The sequence below is a fragment of the Cygnus olor genome, chromosome 1 (assembly GCF_009769625.2).
Source record: "Cygnus olor isolate bCygOlo1 chromosome 1, bCygOlo1.pri.v2, whole genome shotgun sequence".
Lineage (NCBI taxonomy): Eukaryota > Metazoa > Chordata > Aves > Anseriformes > Anatidae > Cygnus > Cygnus olor.
Genome location: NC_049169.1, coordinates 55,159,304 through 55,173,768, shown reverse-complemented (window position 1 = coordinate 55,173,768; position 14,465 = coordinate 55,159,304). Strand labels below are relative to the sequence as shown.

Genomic DNA, 14,465 nt, shown 5'->3' with positions numbered 1-14,465 from the left:
TTTTAAGCTGAATGTGTTTTTTTTTTCCTCTCCCCCACCTTTTTTTCCCCATCTCTGTCGTATGTGCCCAGGATTTCTTTTGGACCCTTTCTTATTTCTGTACACCAGCTTGGTTATTCTTTCATTCTGTGTCGGTCTGTGTGGGCTTTACTAAGATTAGGGTGCAAAGTGCCAAGTTCTTCTTTTATTTCCACCTGAAAAGCCCGTACATTTTAGCTAGGGTAAAGACTGCAGTAGCTGCCTCCAGCTGCCCCTCCTCTCCAGTTGTAGGACCAACAGCCAACCGAACTACTGTTGGACAGAAATGATCTTGCAGGTACTTTGGCTTCAGAAAGACTCCAGCCCTCCACCACTACCCCTTCTTAAAACACGGGTGTGAGACACCTCCATTGCTTCCCCCTAGACAGTCAGGCCTTTGTGCCCTGAGCAGGTTGCTGTGGAAACCCCCAATTTCCTCTCTGGCCAGAGCTGGCTGTGGAGCTTCTCAGGAGTATCGTAGAGCAGCTCTCATCAAATCACCTATTGTTTCCCTGCTCCTGCTGCTTATCAGTGCTGGGGATCCCCTTTCAGTGGCACTGCCCCAGCCGGAAGCACAGTCGCCAGTCGTGGTCCCCGCCAGCTTGGCAGGGTAGGTTCGGTTGCTGCGCTCGCTCCTCATTCAGCTCCTCTCTGATGCGCCATGGGACCAGCGCTCTTCGGTGCACGGGTGCTCTCCCAAGCCATCTCAGTTGTGTGAAGCCCAGCGCATCTTACAGTGGCACGACAGTAGTTAAATTCTAGAGTTCCTTTGGTAATCTGCAGTGTGATGACAGATCAGTCATTTGTCCTCTCAAGGTACCGGTGTTCTCGCCTCTGATGTGCAAGGAGGAGAAAAATCGTACAGCTCCCTGCTCAGATCAGAAAGAGTTGGGTGGATGTGTTAAAATCTGCAAGGGCTTCCAGCCAGCGAATACCTCTTTTTCATTTCTTAATCTTCTCTGTGGTTCTTGCTTTGCACGAGGAAGGCAGAATACACCGAGTCCTTCATAGCGGGTGATCTTATTAAAATGTGCCCTTGGAATTCTTGCCTTTTTTTTTTTTTAAGAGAAGACAAGGTAAGGTGCACCTATTGTTTCTGCTTTATGTCGATTTTTTTTCCTTACACTGGTCCAGGAAGACTTTTTCCAACCAGCTCATGTTAAAGCTCGTGCTCATGTTTAAAGCGTGCATTCCTCATGCTGTATGTGTGGTCAGTGCCTGCAGACAAACATCCACATCCCAAAGGGAGTTTACATCCACCTGCTTGGGGACCCAGCTCGTATAACCAGCCGTGTATGTCATTCTCCTACCGGTCCCTGTAAAGGCACTCACCCATCCATCCTTCCTTTGTTGGTCTGTGCAGGGATGCGATGTGTGCAGGAGGGGCTGGTTTTGGAGGCGAGAACGCAAGGGCTGAACAGGTCCCTGAGCAAAACGACAGGTCACAGGGATCGTGGAGATGCTTGCAGGTGTGGGAAGGGGGTTGACCCCAAAGAACTCAAGTGCTTCCTGATCCCGGCCATCCTTACCAAGAAAAGGTTAATTCGCAGCGCTGTGGCCTTCAGCCTTCTCCCCCCACCCTCCATGGAATCCTTTAATCACGTTGGTGCGGTGAAATTTCAGCCCTGAAATGGTGCCTTTGTGCAATCATTCTGGCGTCCGCCATGGAGCGCGGGGGTCGTTTTCTTGTCCATTTTTTTTTTTTTAAATGGCTTCTTTGTTCCCTGCCCGCCTCCCCTCCCCAGCCTTGCATCTGTATCAGATACGATTAAAGGGATAGGGAAGGATGCTGGGCCAGCTCCTGCTAGGCTGCGGGAGGAGTGTTTAACCCCTCTGTTACCAGTGTCATGTCTCTGTTCTCAGTCATGTCTTCGTTGTGAGGACACTCCTAGGTGAGAGGAGGCATCCCCTTCCACTAGAGGATGGTTGATGTGGAACCCGATCGCTTTCTTAGTTTGCTTTTTGAGGAGCTGGAGAAGGGTACTTGTGTATGGTTAAGGACTTTCTTTTCCCAGTCTTCCGTTCACCCACACCACGGCCCTTCTCTCCTCCACCCCTGGGATTAGCTGTCCTACCCCTAACTCTGCCATGGCTCCCCTTATCCCCTACATGCTCCTGACCTGCTCGGCAGTGCACTAGTTCCCTTCTGGACTCTCCCCACAGCCTGTAGTCTGGGGTAGAGATTTCTCCTTCAATTCACTGAGAGGTCACAGGTTTATTTTGCACAGAACTGTTTACCTTGAATTCACCGTCATTAAAAGTCATTACGTTGTTCTGCTGCTGATGCTCTTGGTCCTATATAGGACTTCATCCAAATAGTGCCACGAGTTTTAAAAAGCTTTGAATGTGCTCTGCAGTTCCTGGACCTCCTGCTTATTTTACTCACCCATTAAGTGCCTAGTGAACACAAAATCACAGGATAGATCACGTGTCTTTGCTCTGAAGCCTTTGGAATCCATTTTTAGTTGTCGTGGAGTCTCTGTTTTAATTGGAACCCTACCTTGCTCCCATTGGCCTTGAAAGAAGTTCTTAAGCAGACCAATACCTGCTGTACATTTTCTTTCCAAACATCTTCAGATAGTCTCCTAGGACCTGACTACACCCCGGATGTCCTCTTCAACAGCTAAGGTACGTACTTCTATTCTTGAATACAATGTGTGTGTGTGTGTGTGTTCAAATTCTTGCTTGTGGAAGGCAAGAGGCTGGGTGCATTGAGTTTCTACAGAGAAACTAATGGTTGTTCCAAAATGCTTCCAAAATACACAAGTTTGTGTAAGAGAAGTTTTTTATGAAGGTACATAATGGCCACCTGGAGATATGGAACTGAGAGAGAAACCCCACACTCCTATTCTGGAGAGAATTAATGATGCTAAGAAATTCTTGGGTGAAACACACACAAACAGTGCTCTTCTTGATGGCATGTGATGAATTTTAACTGAGGAACAGGATTCAGTGTTACTACATCCCTCACTTAGGAAATGGTTGGAGCTGGGTTATGAGCAGAAGAGTTTCATCTCCATGAAGGAGTGCAGTAAGCCAGCTGGAGTTCTGCTTGTGTCCTCTCAGTGACAGGCAGAGGAAAGCTGGGCACGGGATCCGTGCGGTGTTGTAGTGACACATGACAAACTTACCGGGGGGGGAAAAAAAGAGACTTTCATGAAAGAGGTCAAAAAAAAATCCAGAGACATGAAAATGAAACTTTTAAGTTTATTATTCCATATGTTTAATGCAGAGTTAATGGTGCTAGGACAGCATAGAGACTGGGGAAAGGGAGCTGGGGGAGGAAGGTGCTACTTGCATAAATAAGGGGACAGGGCTTGAACAGGTTACATGCGTACAGGGAGCAAACATTCTACATGATCTTTTCAGACACCACGAGGAGAAGTCATCCATAGCTAAGGGAGGCAGGAAGGGCATCTGACAGTCATAACAGCAGAGGGAAACAGCGGCACGGATCACAGTCCATGTTTGGTCCAAGTATTTTATCTTTCTAGACTGGATTATCCATTGGAAGGTCCCACAACATGTCTCTGCGATCAATTGCCAGGAGTCATTTTTTTTCCTGCAGCAACTTCTGTGCCAATTCGCTCCCTGGCATGGCAAACCACCCCAGTCCTGGAGGTGTCAAAGGAGAAGTCAGCAGAGTGTCCTCAGGCGTTGGGCTGAAAAAAAGAGGGTTGATCTGACTGCAAGAGTTGCTCGCTTCCAGTTCGAATCCCAGAGGCAAAAATGAGTTCTTCTGCACCTAACCAGGCTTGTTTTCTTTACACTCATCCAAGACTGGGTGCGTATCTACCTTGCTTAAAGCCACAGGAGCATCTTTCCATCCCCAGTGAAGGTAGGAGGGCAGTGTTGACGGATGGCAATATGTGATGAACAAATGAGCAGGGATGCACGCCACATCAGCCTGAGTTTGGAGCAGGGGTTCAAAGTGAGCAATGCAATTGCCTCTGGGTGTTGGCAAGTGCACAGTAGCTTTCTTGGTGCCTCCACTTTCAGGGAGGCATGGTCAGGCACTGGAAGAGCAAGGACTAGGTTTGCTCAGAGGTTGTTTGGGATACTGAAGAGATTAGAAACGACTGAGATGCCAGAAATACCAGACACAAGTGAACGATATAAAGTAATTGTAAGAAAGGAGGATTCACTCACAGCACCTTAATGATCCACAGGTCCTGCCCCACCTCTCCTGCACCTCCATACACGAACACACGTGCACACACAGGCTATGATATGAGAAAGGCTAAGAGTGACAATGCAGTTCCTGAGTCCTACGCATTGTTCAGTCAAGCCTTACAAAAAAATCCATGCAGGAAGGAGTGTGGGATTAAACAGAGGCAGGACGGAGAGAAGAGGCGAGGAGAAAAGCTAGGGCGCAGTCGTGGAAATCAGCGGGGAAGCAAGCGTAAGTTGGTCTTCAAACGGGGATCGAGATTCATGCATGTGTGAATCTTGGGCAGGACTGCTGCGCAACACTGATCGCAAGGAAGCCGGCTGTGCCGTCCTCCCCGCTCCTCCTCCCACAACATGTTCACCACGGCTGAGCAGCCACCCTTCACCCACAGCAGGTGACAAAGAGTCGGCCGTTGTGGTCTTTTGGAAACACTTGCTAACTCACTGGAGGAGTCTGGGGAGGGGAAGGAAAGGACAGTGTCTCTTCTCTGAAATCCAGGGTGCACACAACGAAGCCCGCCACGGACCAGTCACTCCATGTCTTGAATCCTCCTCATCTAGAAGGCCAATAAGGTGTTGCAAGCCAGTAGCATGGCCTGCGTGAAATCGGTAAAGGGCAAAAGGACGAAAAACCTTCCTCGAGGCGGGTGAGCCAGCGATAGCCGGGGTCAAGAAAGGCACTTCCAGATACTCAGTGGGTTTTGGTGGCTGGATGGTGGCACTGAGTGACCTCGGAGTTCGGAGGCTCTTCTGCCTGTGCTGATTCTTCGGAGCCTTTCCGTCGCTGCTTCGGTCACTGTTCCCCATTCCCTACGGTCTGGAGAGAGTCGTATAGACGGGCTGTTCCCAATGTGTGGGGCTATGGGACTGTGGCACGGAGGGTGCAGGGTCAGAGATGGCGGTGTAAAGGGGACGTTGGGAAGGTCCCATGTAGGAGAAGGCAGAATAGAGACCAGAGGCTTGGCTGGAGTGGCTGTAGTAGGGTCCTGAGGGCTGGTGGTCAGGGTAGTCAAACTGGGGCCTGGAGATGGAGGGGAAGGCCGAACCGTAGTGGGGCAGACTCAGGGATGTGTAAGCTATCTGGGAGGTGGAGGGCTGGTCGGTGTAATGACCTCCGGGGGCGGACCCCTCCGTTTTCACCTGGGCCTTGGAGTCCACCACCGGTGACGTGGCGGTGGACAAGGAGACCCCGTGCTGCTTGGAGATCCAGGCCGAGTGTCCGCTGGCCGCAGCCAGGGCGCTCCCGAGGCCGTAGCCAGCCGCCGCGGCTGCCGCGTAGCCCCCGACATGGCCTGGGTGGCCAGCGTGTCCGTTGGGCGGCAGGTACTGGTCAAACTCGTTGACGTCAAAGGTCTCCATGTTGGACATCACCTCGTGGCTGATCTCCCCGATGTCCACGTTGCCGAAGTCGATGTGGGGCTTTCCCCCTTCCCCCAGGGAGCGCCCTTCCCGTTTGGAGTCGGCTTTGCCTGCCTGCAGCTCGGTCTTAGGGGTGGTGGGAGGCGTGGGGGGGCCGTGGCTCTGACCTGCAAGGTGAAAAACATTTTGAGGAGGAAAGAGAGAGAAGAAGGTGAGTTACTGCTTTATACCTGGGCAGCTCCACAGGCCAGCTCCGCTCCTCCCAGTATGCCAGCAGCTGCACGAAGACTTCAGTGGAGGGAGGGAAATGGCCAGCCAAAACCAAACCTTTTTATATCATCTTGCCAAAACCAAGGAAAGGTAAAAGGATACCCCACCGGAGAAGAGGAATGTAAGTGCCATGAAACTCAGGCATGCCCCTATACCAATGACTCCAGCAGTCTGCTGGGTCGTGAGCAAGGTGTGAGCCACACCACTAAGGCTTTTACAGCGATGGCTTGTTTTCCTGAGCCTCCCCGTCGGCCGTAACCTGCCAGTGGGTTCACAGAGACCTGGGACTCACCTGAGGAGTGTTCTGGGTGCCCGTCGGACATGGGCGACCCTTCCCCGGGATGCCTGTGGTCCAGGTGGGCGTTCTTGTAGTGGGCCTGGATAGCGGCAGCCCCGCCAGCCTCCGCCTCCACCTGGCCTTCGCCCTCGCCCTGCGCGGCCTTGCCGTTTTTCCGCCGGCGGGGCTGGTACTTGTAGTCGGGGTGGTCTTTCTTGTGCTGCATCCTCAGCCGCTCCGCCTCTTCGATAAAGGGGCGCTTGTCGCTTTCGTTCAGCAGCCTGCAGGGGCCAAGGTGGTAAAGAAGAGGGGAAGGAGAGGGGCAGGTGTGTGAGAAAAAAAAAATCCCAATACACACAATTATAGGGCACAACATATAAATCCAAGCATCAGGGCGTTGCCCTGTTTTAGGGTATTTCCCAGAACAACAGGGAGAGCTGGGGGTGATTTAATGGAGACAGCAATGTTTTCCTCCTCATCGTTAACAGTCAGCATTAATAACTCATTGTCATGGTCAGTGCCAGCGCTGGGTGTCCCTTCCCCAGCTGCATTATACTTCTCAGGAACTTCAACAGCCTCACTTGCATTTTAGTTTCACCCCCAAAGGAAAACCCAGCCTTTCACAGCCGTGGAAAATAAGGCTGGACAAGCTGCTTTCAAAGATTTCGGGCAAAGTAAGGGAAGCTGGGAGCAGGCCTCAAACAATGGCAGTGTGGCACACCCTTACTACCCATACCGCTGCCTTCCACATCTCTTGCTCCTCCCCAGACTGTTTTTATTCCAATTTAAGCCTTCTTGTGGGCTCTGCTCTGAGTTTGAACATAAATGGTAGTAATTGGCGTTGGCTCCACCCAAGCTACTGCCTGAAGCTCACTGGGCCCTTAAACCTCTTGCAATATCCTAGAATGGAATTAAAAAAATTTAGAAGGGGGAAAATGGTGTATCCTGCTCCTCCTGGAGCTCCTGCTCGCTGTAGACAGGGATAATGCGAAAGGTTGAAACACAAATGCCCAGCCCTTCTTGAACGTGGCCTTGTAGTTGTAAAAAATTAGCTTCTACATTGCTAGACCATGTACAAATCGGTAAGCTTTGGTCTCTAGATGAAAGGCTGTAGAAATGTAAGCTCCTTCTCTGTATTCCTGCCAGATCATGAGCTGCTCTGGTTAAGATAGGATCTCCAAGACAATCATGAAATGTACAGGCAGGGCAGCTCAGAAAGCTTGAAGATGAGAACGATCTGGTTGCTCAAGGCTTAAGCAGCTTCAGTTGGAAGCTCTTCAGTTTAATTTTGTGTTTTTTTCCCCCTCAAATATCCTTGTGACTTAGAGTCAACCTGCTTCCAAGCAGAAACCAGTGCTCTCAGAAGGGGCCAGTCTTTTCCTGTGACTTGTACCTCAAGCACCCCAAAGCCCTCAGCGCTAAAAGGCGAGCCATTCTGTTATGCTGTAGGCACTGTGGAAGAAGACAAGGCCTGAAAAACAGAAGACAGAGGGGAGGGACGTCTCAAAGATCACAAAGATAAAACTGCAGAGAAGGACCAAGGGGTCACCAGCAAGTAACTGGCTGGTTTCTAAGCATGCCCTTTCTCACCACTCTCTCTGCATCCCCCTGACCATCAGCCAGAAGGTGTGTGGCGTGGCCTGGAGCACGTTACGGTGCTGACCTGGGTTCACTCTAGGCAGCCTGAGAAGGTCGCAGCCACACGCCGCATTCCTCCGCTGCCTTAATCCTGCAGATTAAAGCAACTGAGCCACCATGAATCCAGCACCGGCTTTTCTGTCTCCCGCCTGCCCCTGTACACCATGCTCACACGTCCTGGAGGGCTCTAATCCCTCAGCCAGCCCTGCTCCAGGCTGCCCAAGAGGTCTGAAGGGACAGCCCGTCCAGCCATCCTGGCCTCTGGAGGCATCAAGGACTGGGAGGCAACCTCACACCATCCTTGAGGACACCCCTTCTCCACGGGAGATGAAGAAACGGAGGCAAACTCTGCAGCCTTACAACCCTTCACTACAAGGAAGCTGGGTTTAGGCTTCTCTACACTGCCAACCCAGATGGTGCCAGAGTTATTAAGATGCTGTGGTTGGGAACGAAATGTCTCCTTTTGCTCAAAGAGGTGCTTCTGTAAGAGGCTGGGTGCCGGACAGCCAGCTTTGATCTGCTGGATGTACCAGTGAACTCAGAGCAGAGCTTCCAGTGGAGGCCAGCAGTGAAGGCCGACGCTCAACCTTCCACATCTGGCCTGAACCAGAGTCACCCATGTCTATGCAGGAGTCAAATCCCTGCCCTCTCATCTGTGCCTGGTCTCCTCACCGCCTCTCCTCTCCCCTCGACAGCCGCCCGCTAGCAGTGCCACCAGCAGGCCAGCGGGACGTCCACTCCCCGCGCCTTTGTCTTCTTCCCCAGCCTCCCTGCTCCCTCCTCCCTCCCGCTGGGATCAGAGCTCAAATCGGCTTTAGCAAAGTGAAACTGGTGCGAGCAGGCAAAGGCCAGGAGATTTGGGGGATTTGGATTTCACTCGCTTCCTGCCCTCCCCCTCCGCCCCCCACGCTCCCCTGTCGATAATGCACAGGAATCTTGCACGGGCAGAGAACTTATGGATCACGGAGCAAAGCCCTTGTGGGGCTTAACACAGCCCTCTCCACCCACCCCGGCACCAAACGCCACCGATGAGTCGGTGTGGTGGGGATGGGGTCGGCATCTCCTGGGGCACATCCAGGGATGGCTTGTCCTACACGTCCAGAGCCCCGGATTTCATGGGCATCACCCTGTCCTGGGCACTTTGCCTTGGTAAGGTGGGGTGCAGAAAACGAGGGAGCTGCCACCCCCATACAAAGGTCCCTTCATCAGGTCTTCTCGTCCCTCTCAACAGCCCCGCTGTCCCCTTCTTCTCGTGTCCCGCTTGTTTTTGGCCCTTTAGACAGTGCTGGCTGGCGTGTTGGCTTAGAGTCACGCCGACATTTTCAGCAGCCGGCCTCCATTTGAGAGCTGTTCCTCATCCCACCCCAGGGAAGGAAAGCAGCCAAGGCGAGCTTTCGTCAAGCATGGAAACCCTCCCTTCTTCTCCTCCCCTTCCCCTCGCCCTCCATTTTAGCGAATTCGCTTCTTCATCTGCATCCTTCTCATCCCAAGTGGACACAAACCAGGGGCCATAAGTCCCCCCCAGTCCTGGGGTCCTGCAGCCCTTCCCACCACGGGCTGGGACCTGTGGAGGATGCGGCGGTGGCACAGAGCCAGAGGGGCCACCAGCTGTCTCCACCAGCACACCCTCCATCTTCCTCCTTCCCCAGCGTTGCGGGCTGCCGGGGCTGCGTGCTCCTTGCTCCTTGCTTTGCAGGCGGCTGGAGACGGCCCCCACACCCCTTGTACACCCCCCCCTTGGCCGCTCCCTTCTCCCACATCTGCTCCTAAGTCAAGTCTGAGCTGGGAGAGGGTGAGGAGAGAGGTTGGGAGCCGAATCCCCTTCCTCTCATTCCTTCCCCCTGCGGCCTCCCCGGGGGATATCTGACAACGCAGCAGGGATGCCGTGTGGCACCGGGATCTCCCCGGCTCCCTCTGGCCCATTTTCCCCCATATCTCCTGCAGGATGGCACCATCCTCACTTTGCAGCTCCCCAGTGCTTTCCGCAGTGTGCAGCTGGAGATCACGAGCCCCGTGAGCAAACACAGCACTAAGATTTTCTAGTAGAAAAACTACCTGGACTAGCCTTCAAAAAGATTTTCCAGGCTCTGCTGTCCCTACCCATCACTGTTCGCTGGGCATATATTTGTCTTAAAGGTCTGCAGGCAGCCTCTGTGCTCACCAGCTCTCGCTCCCTGCACTGCTAACGCAGCCCGTACCTGTACAAGCTCACAGCCAGCCACCTATGTGGAAATACACTTTGCCACTCATGTTTTCCAAAGCAACTAGGGATTTAGGCTGTTGGGTTTGGGCGGTCACTTTGTAGGTGATCTGTAAGCATCCAGGTTCCTTTGCAGGAGACCTGTCAAATGCATTTGTGACATGACTGAGATTAATCCAGAGCTCAGCTGGGCTGCCCGCAGTTAGACGGGCACATAGATGCAATACCTTGGGGGCGGCAGGAACCTAAATGGGGGAAAACCCAACTGCACCATGGCTGAAAGGCTTGGCTCGGGGCTGCAATCCTGGAAACCTTCAGGCCACCTCCCTTGGACTTTTGTGACCTATTGTTTGCCCCCAGCCCCACAGAAAGACACGTACACGTCGTCCTAGCCAGCTCAGACGCTGACCGTGCTGCTGCACCCATAACCCTGGCGGTACAGTCCCATACGGGCTGGCACAGCTCCGAGAGCCACTGTCTGCCCTAGCAGCAAAGACTCGGAAAGGATCCGCGTCCCAGCAAAGCCATCGGCACCCAGCAGCCACGACCCCAGGACTGATCCTGCAAGCTCCTCCACGTGACGCACGCGCTCTCTGGCTGCACAATGCCCTACGAAACAGCCGGGGCCCTCGGCAGGACCTCAGCCATCACCTGACGGCCACGTCCCCTGCCGCACCCGGCCGCTCTCACGCTGGTTTGCCGGTGGCAGGAGCTGTGCTTTCTCCTGCTCAGGTGCACAAATGTCACCACGGGCCGGGGGCTGCGTCTCCGTGCACTCTTTCTGCAGCAGCTGTGGAGGGATTTACCACTCTGCTCTGTTTTCAAAGGAAATGCAGTGTCCGAAGGGAGGCCACTGCTCTAAAATCTGGCAGTATTTCACAACAAGGGAATGATACCTTGAAATAACACTCTGGGAGCAAAGAAAAAGTGGATTCAGATGCAGGGATGTGAGCGAGGGGAGCCAGAAGGAGCTGGGAGGCAGAGCAGTGGGGGCAAAGTGTAAGAAGGAGATCAGTTCATAATGGCACAAATGGAAGAGGACACCACAGTGATAGTAGGTAGAGATGGCTGTGTCGGGACAACAAAAGCTGTGGGGGGGAACGGAGCGAACCAGTGGGCTACCAGGGTGGAGGTGAAAGAGCAGGTAGGGGGCTGAGAGCTGCGCATCGTAGTTTTGCCTGCGGTCCAGAGGCTGGCAGCAGAGCCCGAGGATCAAGCAGCAGGCTGGGTAGAGGAAAATGAAGGCAGCAGGGAACAAAGCGGGAGGGAGGGAAAGAGCATCAGAGGAGACCTCTGCCTTCAGCTTCCCAAAGAAATCCATTTGCTTGAGTTACAGCAGACACTGGCGGGTCGGTGTAAATGGGGGGACACAGCAGAGGGAGAAACCGATGCTCAAGGGCTCAGTTCTCCCTTGTGAGCAAGGAGTTTTGGAGTCAGGAGGAGACCTGTTGGACAGGGTGTGTTTCACTTCGGCTTGGAAAAATGTCTAGTGGCCCATCTGAGGCAGAGGGCTTCCTCCCACGCAATGCTGTCAGGATGGGAGAGGGAATGAAAGGGCCTCTTCACAGGAGGCCGATGGCCATGATAAGTGTTGGTCGGTGCAAGGCAAGGGGGTGACGGTGCGGGGGGCTTGCAGCAGAAAGCGCTTGTGATAAGTCAACGGGGTTATTGGCAGAAATGGCCCGATGGGAGTGAAGCAGCACGGCTAGCCTTGCACGCGTGGGACCCCTTTATAGCAGGGTCTCTTGCCCACCACTCCCCACCATGGGCCTCGCTGCACCCACATGGCCTGCCAAAACCAGGACCGACCCGGGAAGGACGGGTGGGTGGCTCAACCCCTGGCTCCCTTCCCTCAACCTTCCTCCTCAGCCATGTCTTCATTTCCCACTTGCTCTGCAGCACTGCACAGAAGATAACCCCTGCTGGTGTGGGGACCCGAGATCAAACAGGCTCAGGGCAGCCACAAGCGAGTTAAGTCTGACAGGGCTCAGCCCAGCTTCTGTTCATGCACAACTTTGCCCAACAGAGGGTGAGCCAAGCAGGCAAGGTCTCCCCTGACAGTCAAGTAGGACCAGGATGAGTGTCCCGGTCAGGACCAAGAGGGAAAGTTAGAGGGAAACAGGTGGAAAACGGAGGCATGGGCTCCATCTGGGGTGGAGGTGAGCTCTGCTGAGGAATCCTTCCCTACATATACAGGGTACATAACAGTCACTCTTGCCCCGTTCTCCCAGCCACCAGGGAGGAGGCTCCCCGTGGGGAAAAAACCTTCTCAGGGGACACCCCCTCCATCCCACCCCGTCCCCAAACTTCCTCCTGACTACATATTCCTCTCTAGGACACCTCCGGGCCTCAGCGCTCGCGCGCCTGCTCTTACCTCCAGAGCTTCCCCAAGGTCTTACTGAGCTCGGCGTTGTGGAGGTGCGGGTACTGGTCAGCCAGTTTCCTCCGGGCAGCCTGTGCCCATACCATGAAGGCGTTCATGGGCCGCTTGACGTGGGGTTTGCTCTTGTTACTTCCATTGACCCGAACGGGCATGGGTACCAGGGTCCAGTCATAGCCGCTCAGCACCTGGCTGACCGCCTCGCGGATGCACACGGGGAACTTGTCGTCGTCCGCCTCCGAGTCTTGCTGTTCCTTCTTGACCTTGCCCATCTCTCCGTTCCCAGAGCCGGCGAGGTGAGGAGAGTTGTCTGATGCCATAGAGGGTCCCGGCGAGAGGCAGTGGTGGTCTTCGGAGCCCACCGGGCTCATCTCCACCTCTGAAAGGTCTTGGTCGTCGGCCATGGTCTCTTCCTTCTCAGTGTCCTTCTTCTCACTGGGGAGGGGAGGGAGGAAGACAAAAACAAAGGAAAGAAAGGAAAAAAAAAAAACGAGGGGAAAGAGAGAAAAGGAAAAGCGACCACCAAATCCAACAGGGACTCCGCGCTCTCTGAAGAGCTGACCACGAGACAGGGGCCGCTTGATAAAAACACAAGCAAAGCAATTGCCATGCACACCACAAAACCCGTGATCGAGGGGGGGTGGGGATGGGCCGGGGCCCCAATTAATCGGGAGCTCCTATCTTTGCAGTCATCCCAAGCTGTTGTCTGCAGAGGGGCCTACGGCAGCTGCCCAGCTATGCTAAGGACCAGTGGGACAAGGGGGTGTGGGGACCCCAGAGGAGGGAGGCATGGAGCCTCCTGCCCGGCCACAGCTCCCCACAGGAAGCAGGACTGGAGGGACAGCCACAAAACTTGTGTCAGGAGGTGCCCTTTTCTTCTGAAGACATGCCTTGTATCGCCAGCACAGTGCCTAGGAAGACAGGGGCACCAGCACCATGTTGACAAACCAAAGGGGCATGTCTCATATCTCCTGGCCACCTCCAGGGACGCAAGGCACCGGCAGGCAGTGAAAAGTGCCTCTGCGGGGACACCCCATCCCTTGGCCACTGCCCACAAAGCAAAGACTTAAAATATATCTACATTGCATCCCCACGCACATCCGTGGGGATATATGTATATCACATACATATAGATATTCAGATGCAAGCACACATGAAGTTGAACTTTGAGAGAAGCCACAGATCTGAGCTGCCTGCCCCGCACACCCCTCCTCTCTCGCTGTCTGCAGTCACCTCTAAAAGTCCCTGCCACGGCACAGTCGCTGCCCTCTTTGAGAAAGAAATGCTCTGAAAATAAAGGCCTCCTTATCCATCCCCCCCAGCCAGAAATAAAAAGAAGGAAAGGAAAAAAAAAAAAAAAAGAAGTTTTAGAAAAGCATGCCTCTGGTTTAGCTCAGAAAGTTAATGGGGAGCAAAGGCTGCTGTCGCTCCGCTTGCAGAGGGTGGCACGGAGCTTTGCTGGGGAAATTGAAAAAGTGGCAGAAAGTAGGGAAAAGGAAAAAAAAAAAAAAAAAAAAATGGAGTGAATGTGTGTGTGAATGCCAGGGAGCTCAGGTAGGAAAACTTACGTTGCTGGCTGGTGCGGCCGGCAAATCCTGCGAGGGCTGCAGTATCCCAGTCGCCCCTCTGCTCTCCCTCCGGCTTCGGGGTGCGCTGCCGGGGAGGTGATCAGGCGAGTGCCATTCCTGGAGGGAGGCTTGGTTTTTTCTAATACCCCGGCTGGATGCCTCTCGCTGGCTTTGCTGCTTAGCACCGGGGGAGGGAAGGGCGGAAGGTGGAGCCAAGCGTTTCTCAGAGCCAGGACACGGTCAGGCCGCTGGGGAGGGGACGCGGGCAGCCCCCCACCCCACCTCGGCGTTCCCCACTTTCCACCAGCACCGGCTGCTTGGCCGGAGATCAAGGACGGAGAATGAAACCTCCAGCAGGTTGGGGTTGCTGGGTGCAGAGAGGGATGTGGCTGGGCTCCCCTTCTTCCCCCTGCCATCACCCTTGTTCTTGCAGGGCACGGTGGCCCCCACATTCCCAACATATTCCTTGTCCCTGTCACGGGGTCTGACGGGGACCCCAGTGTGCTGTAATAAGCTGGCCCAGGACCCCGGGGTCAAGATGTTGCAGAAGGTCAGGAGTGTCCTGAGAATGGAGGACATTAGGTC

At 54.0% G+C, this 14,465-nt stretch overlaps 1 protein-coding gene across 1 annotated transcript; it reads right to left on the bottom strand.

Moving 5' to 3' along the window:
• Positions 1–3,211: 3,211 nt before the first annotated feature.
• Positions 3,212–14,175, bottom strand: SOX10 (SRY-box transcription factor 10). Its single transcript, XM_040544808.1, has 4 exons — positions 13,881–14,175; positions 12,307–12,747; positions 6,110–6,375; positions 3,212–5,714 (listed from the first exon to the last, which is right to left on the bottom strand). Exons 2-4 carry the CDS (start codon positions 12,714–12,716, stop codon positions 4,999–5,001), a joined length of 1,392 nt encoding a protein of 463 aa, XP_040400742.1. The 5' UTR covers positions 12,717–12,747; positions 13,881–14,175; the 3' UTR covers positions 3,212–4,998.
• Positions 14,176–14,465: the final 290 nt, after the last annotated feature.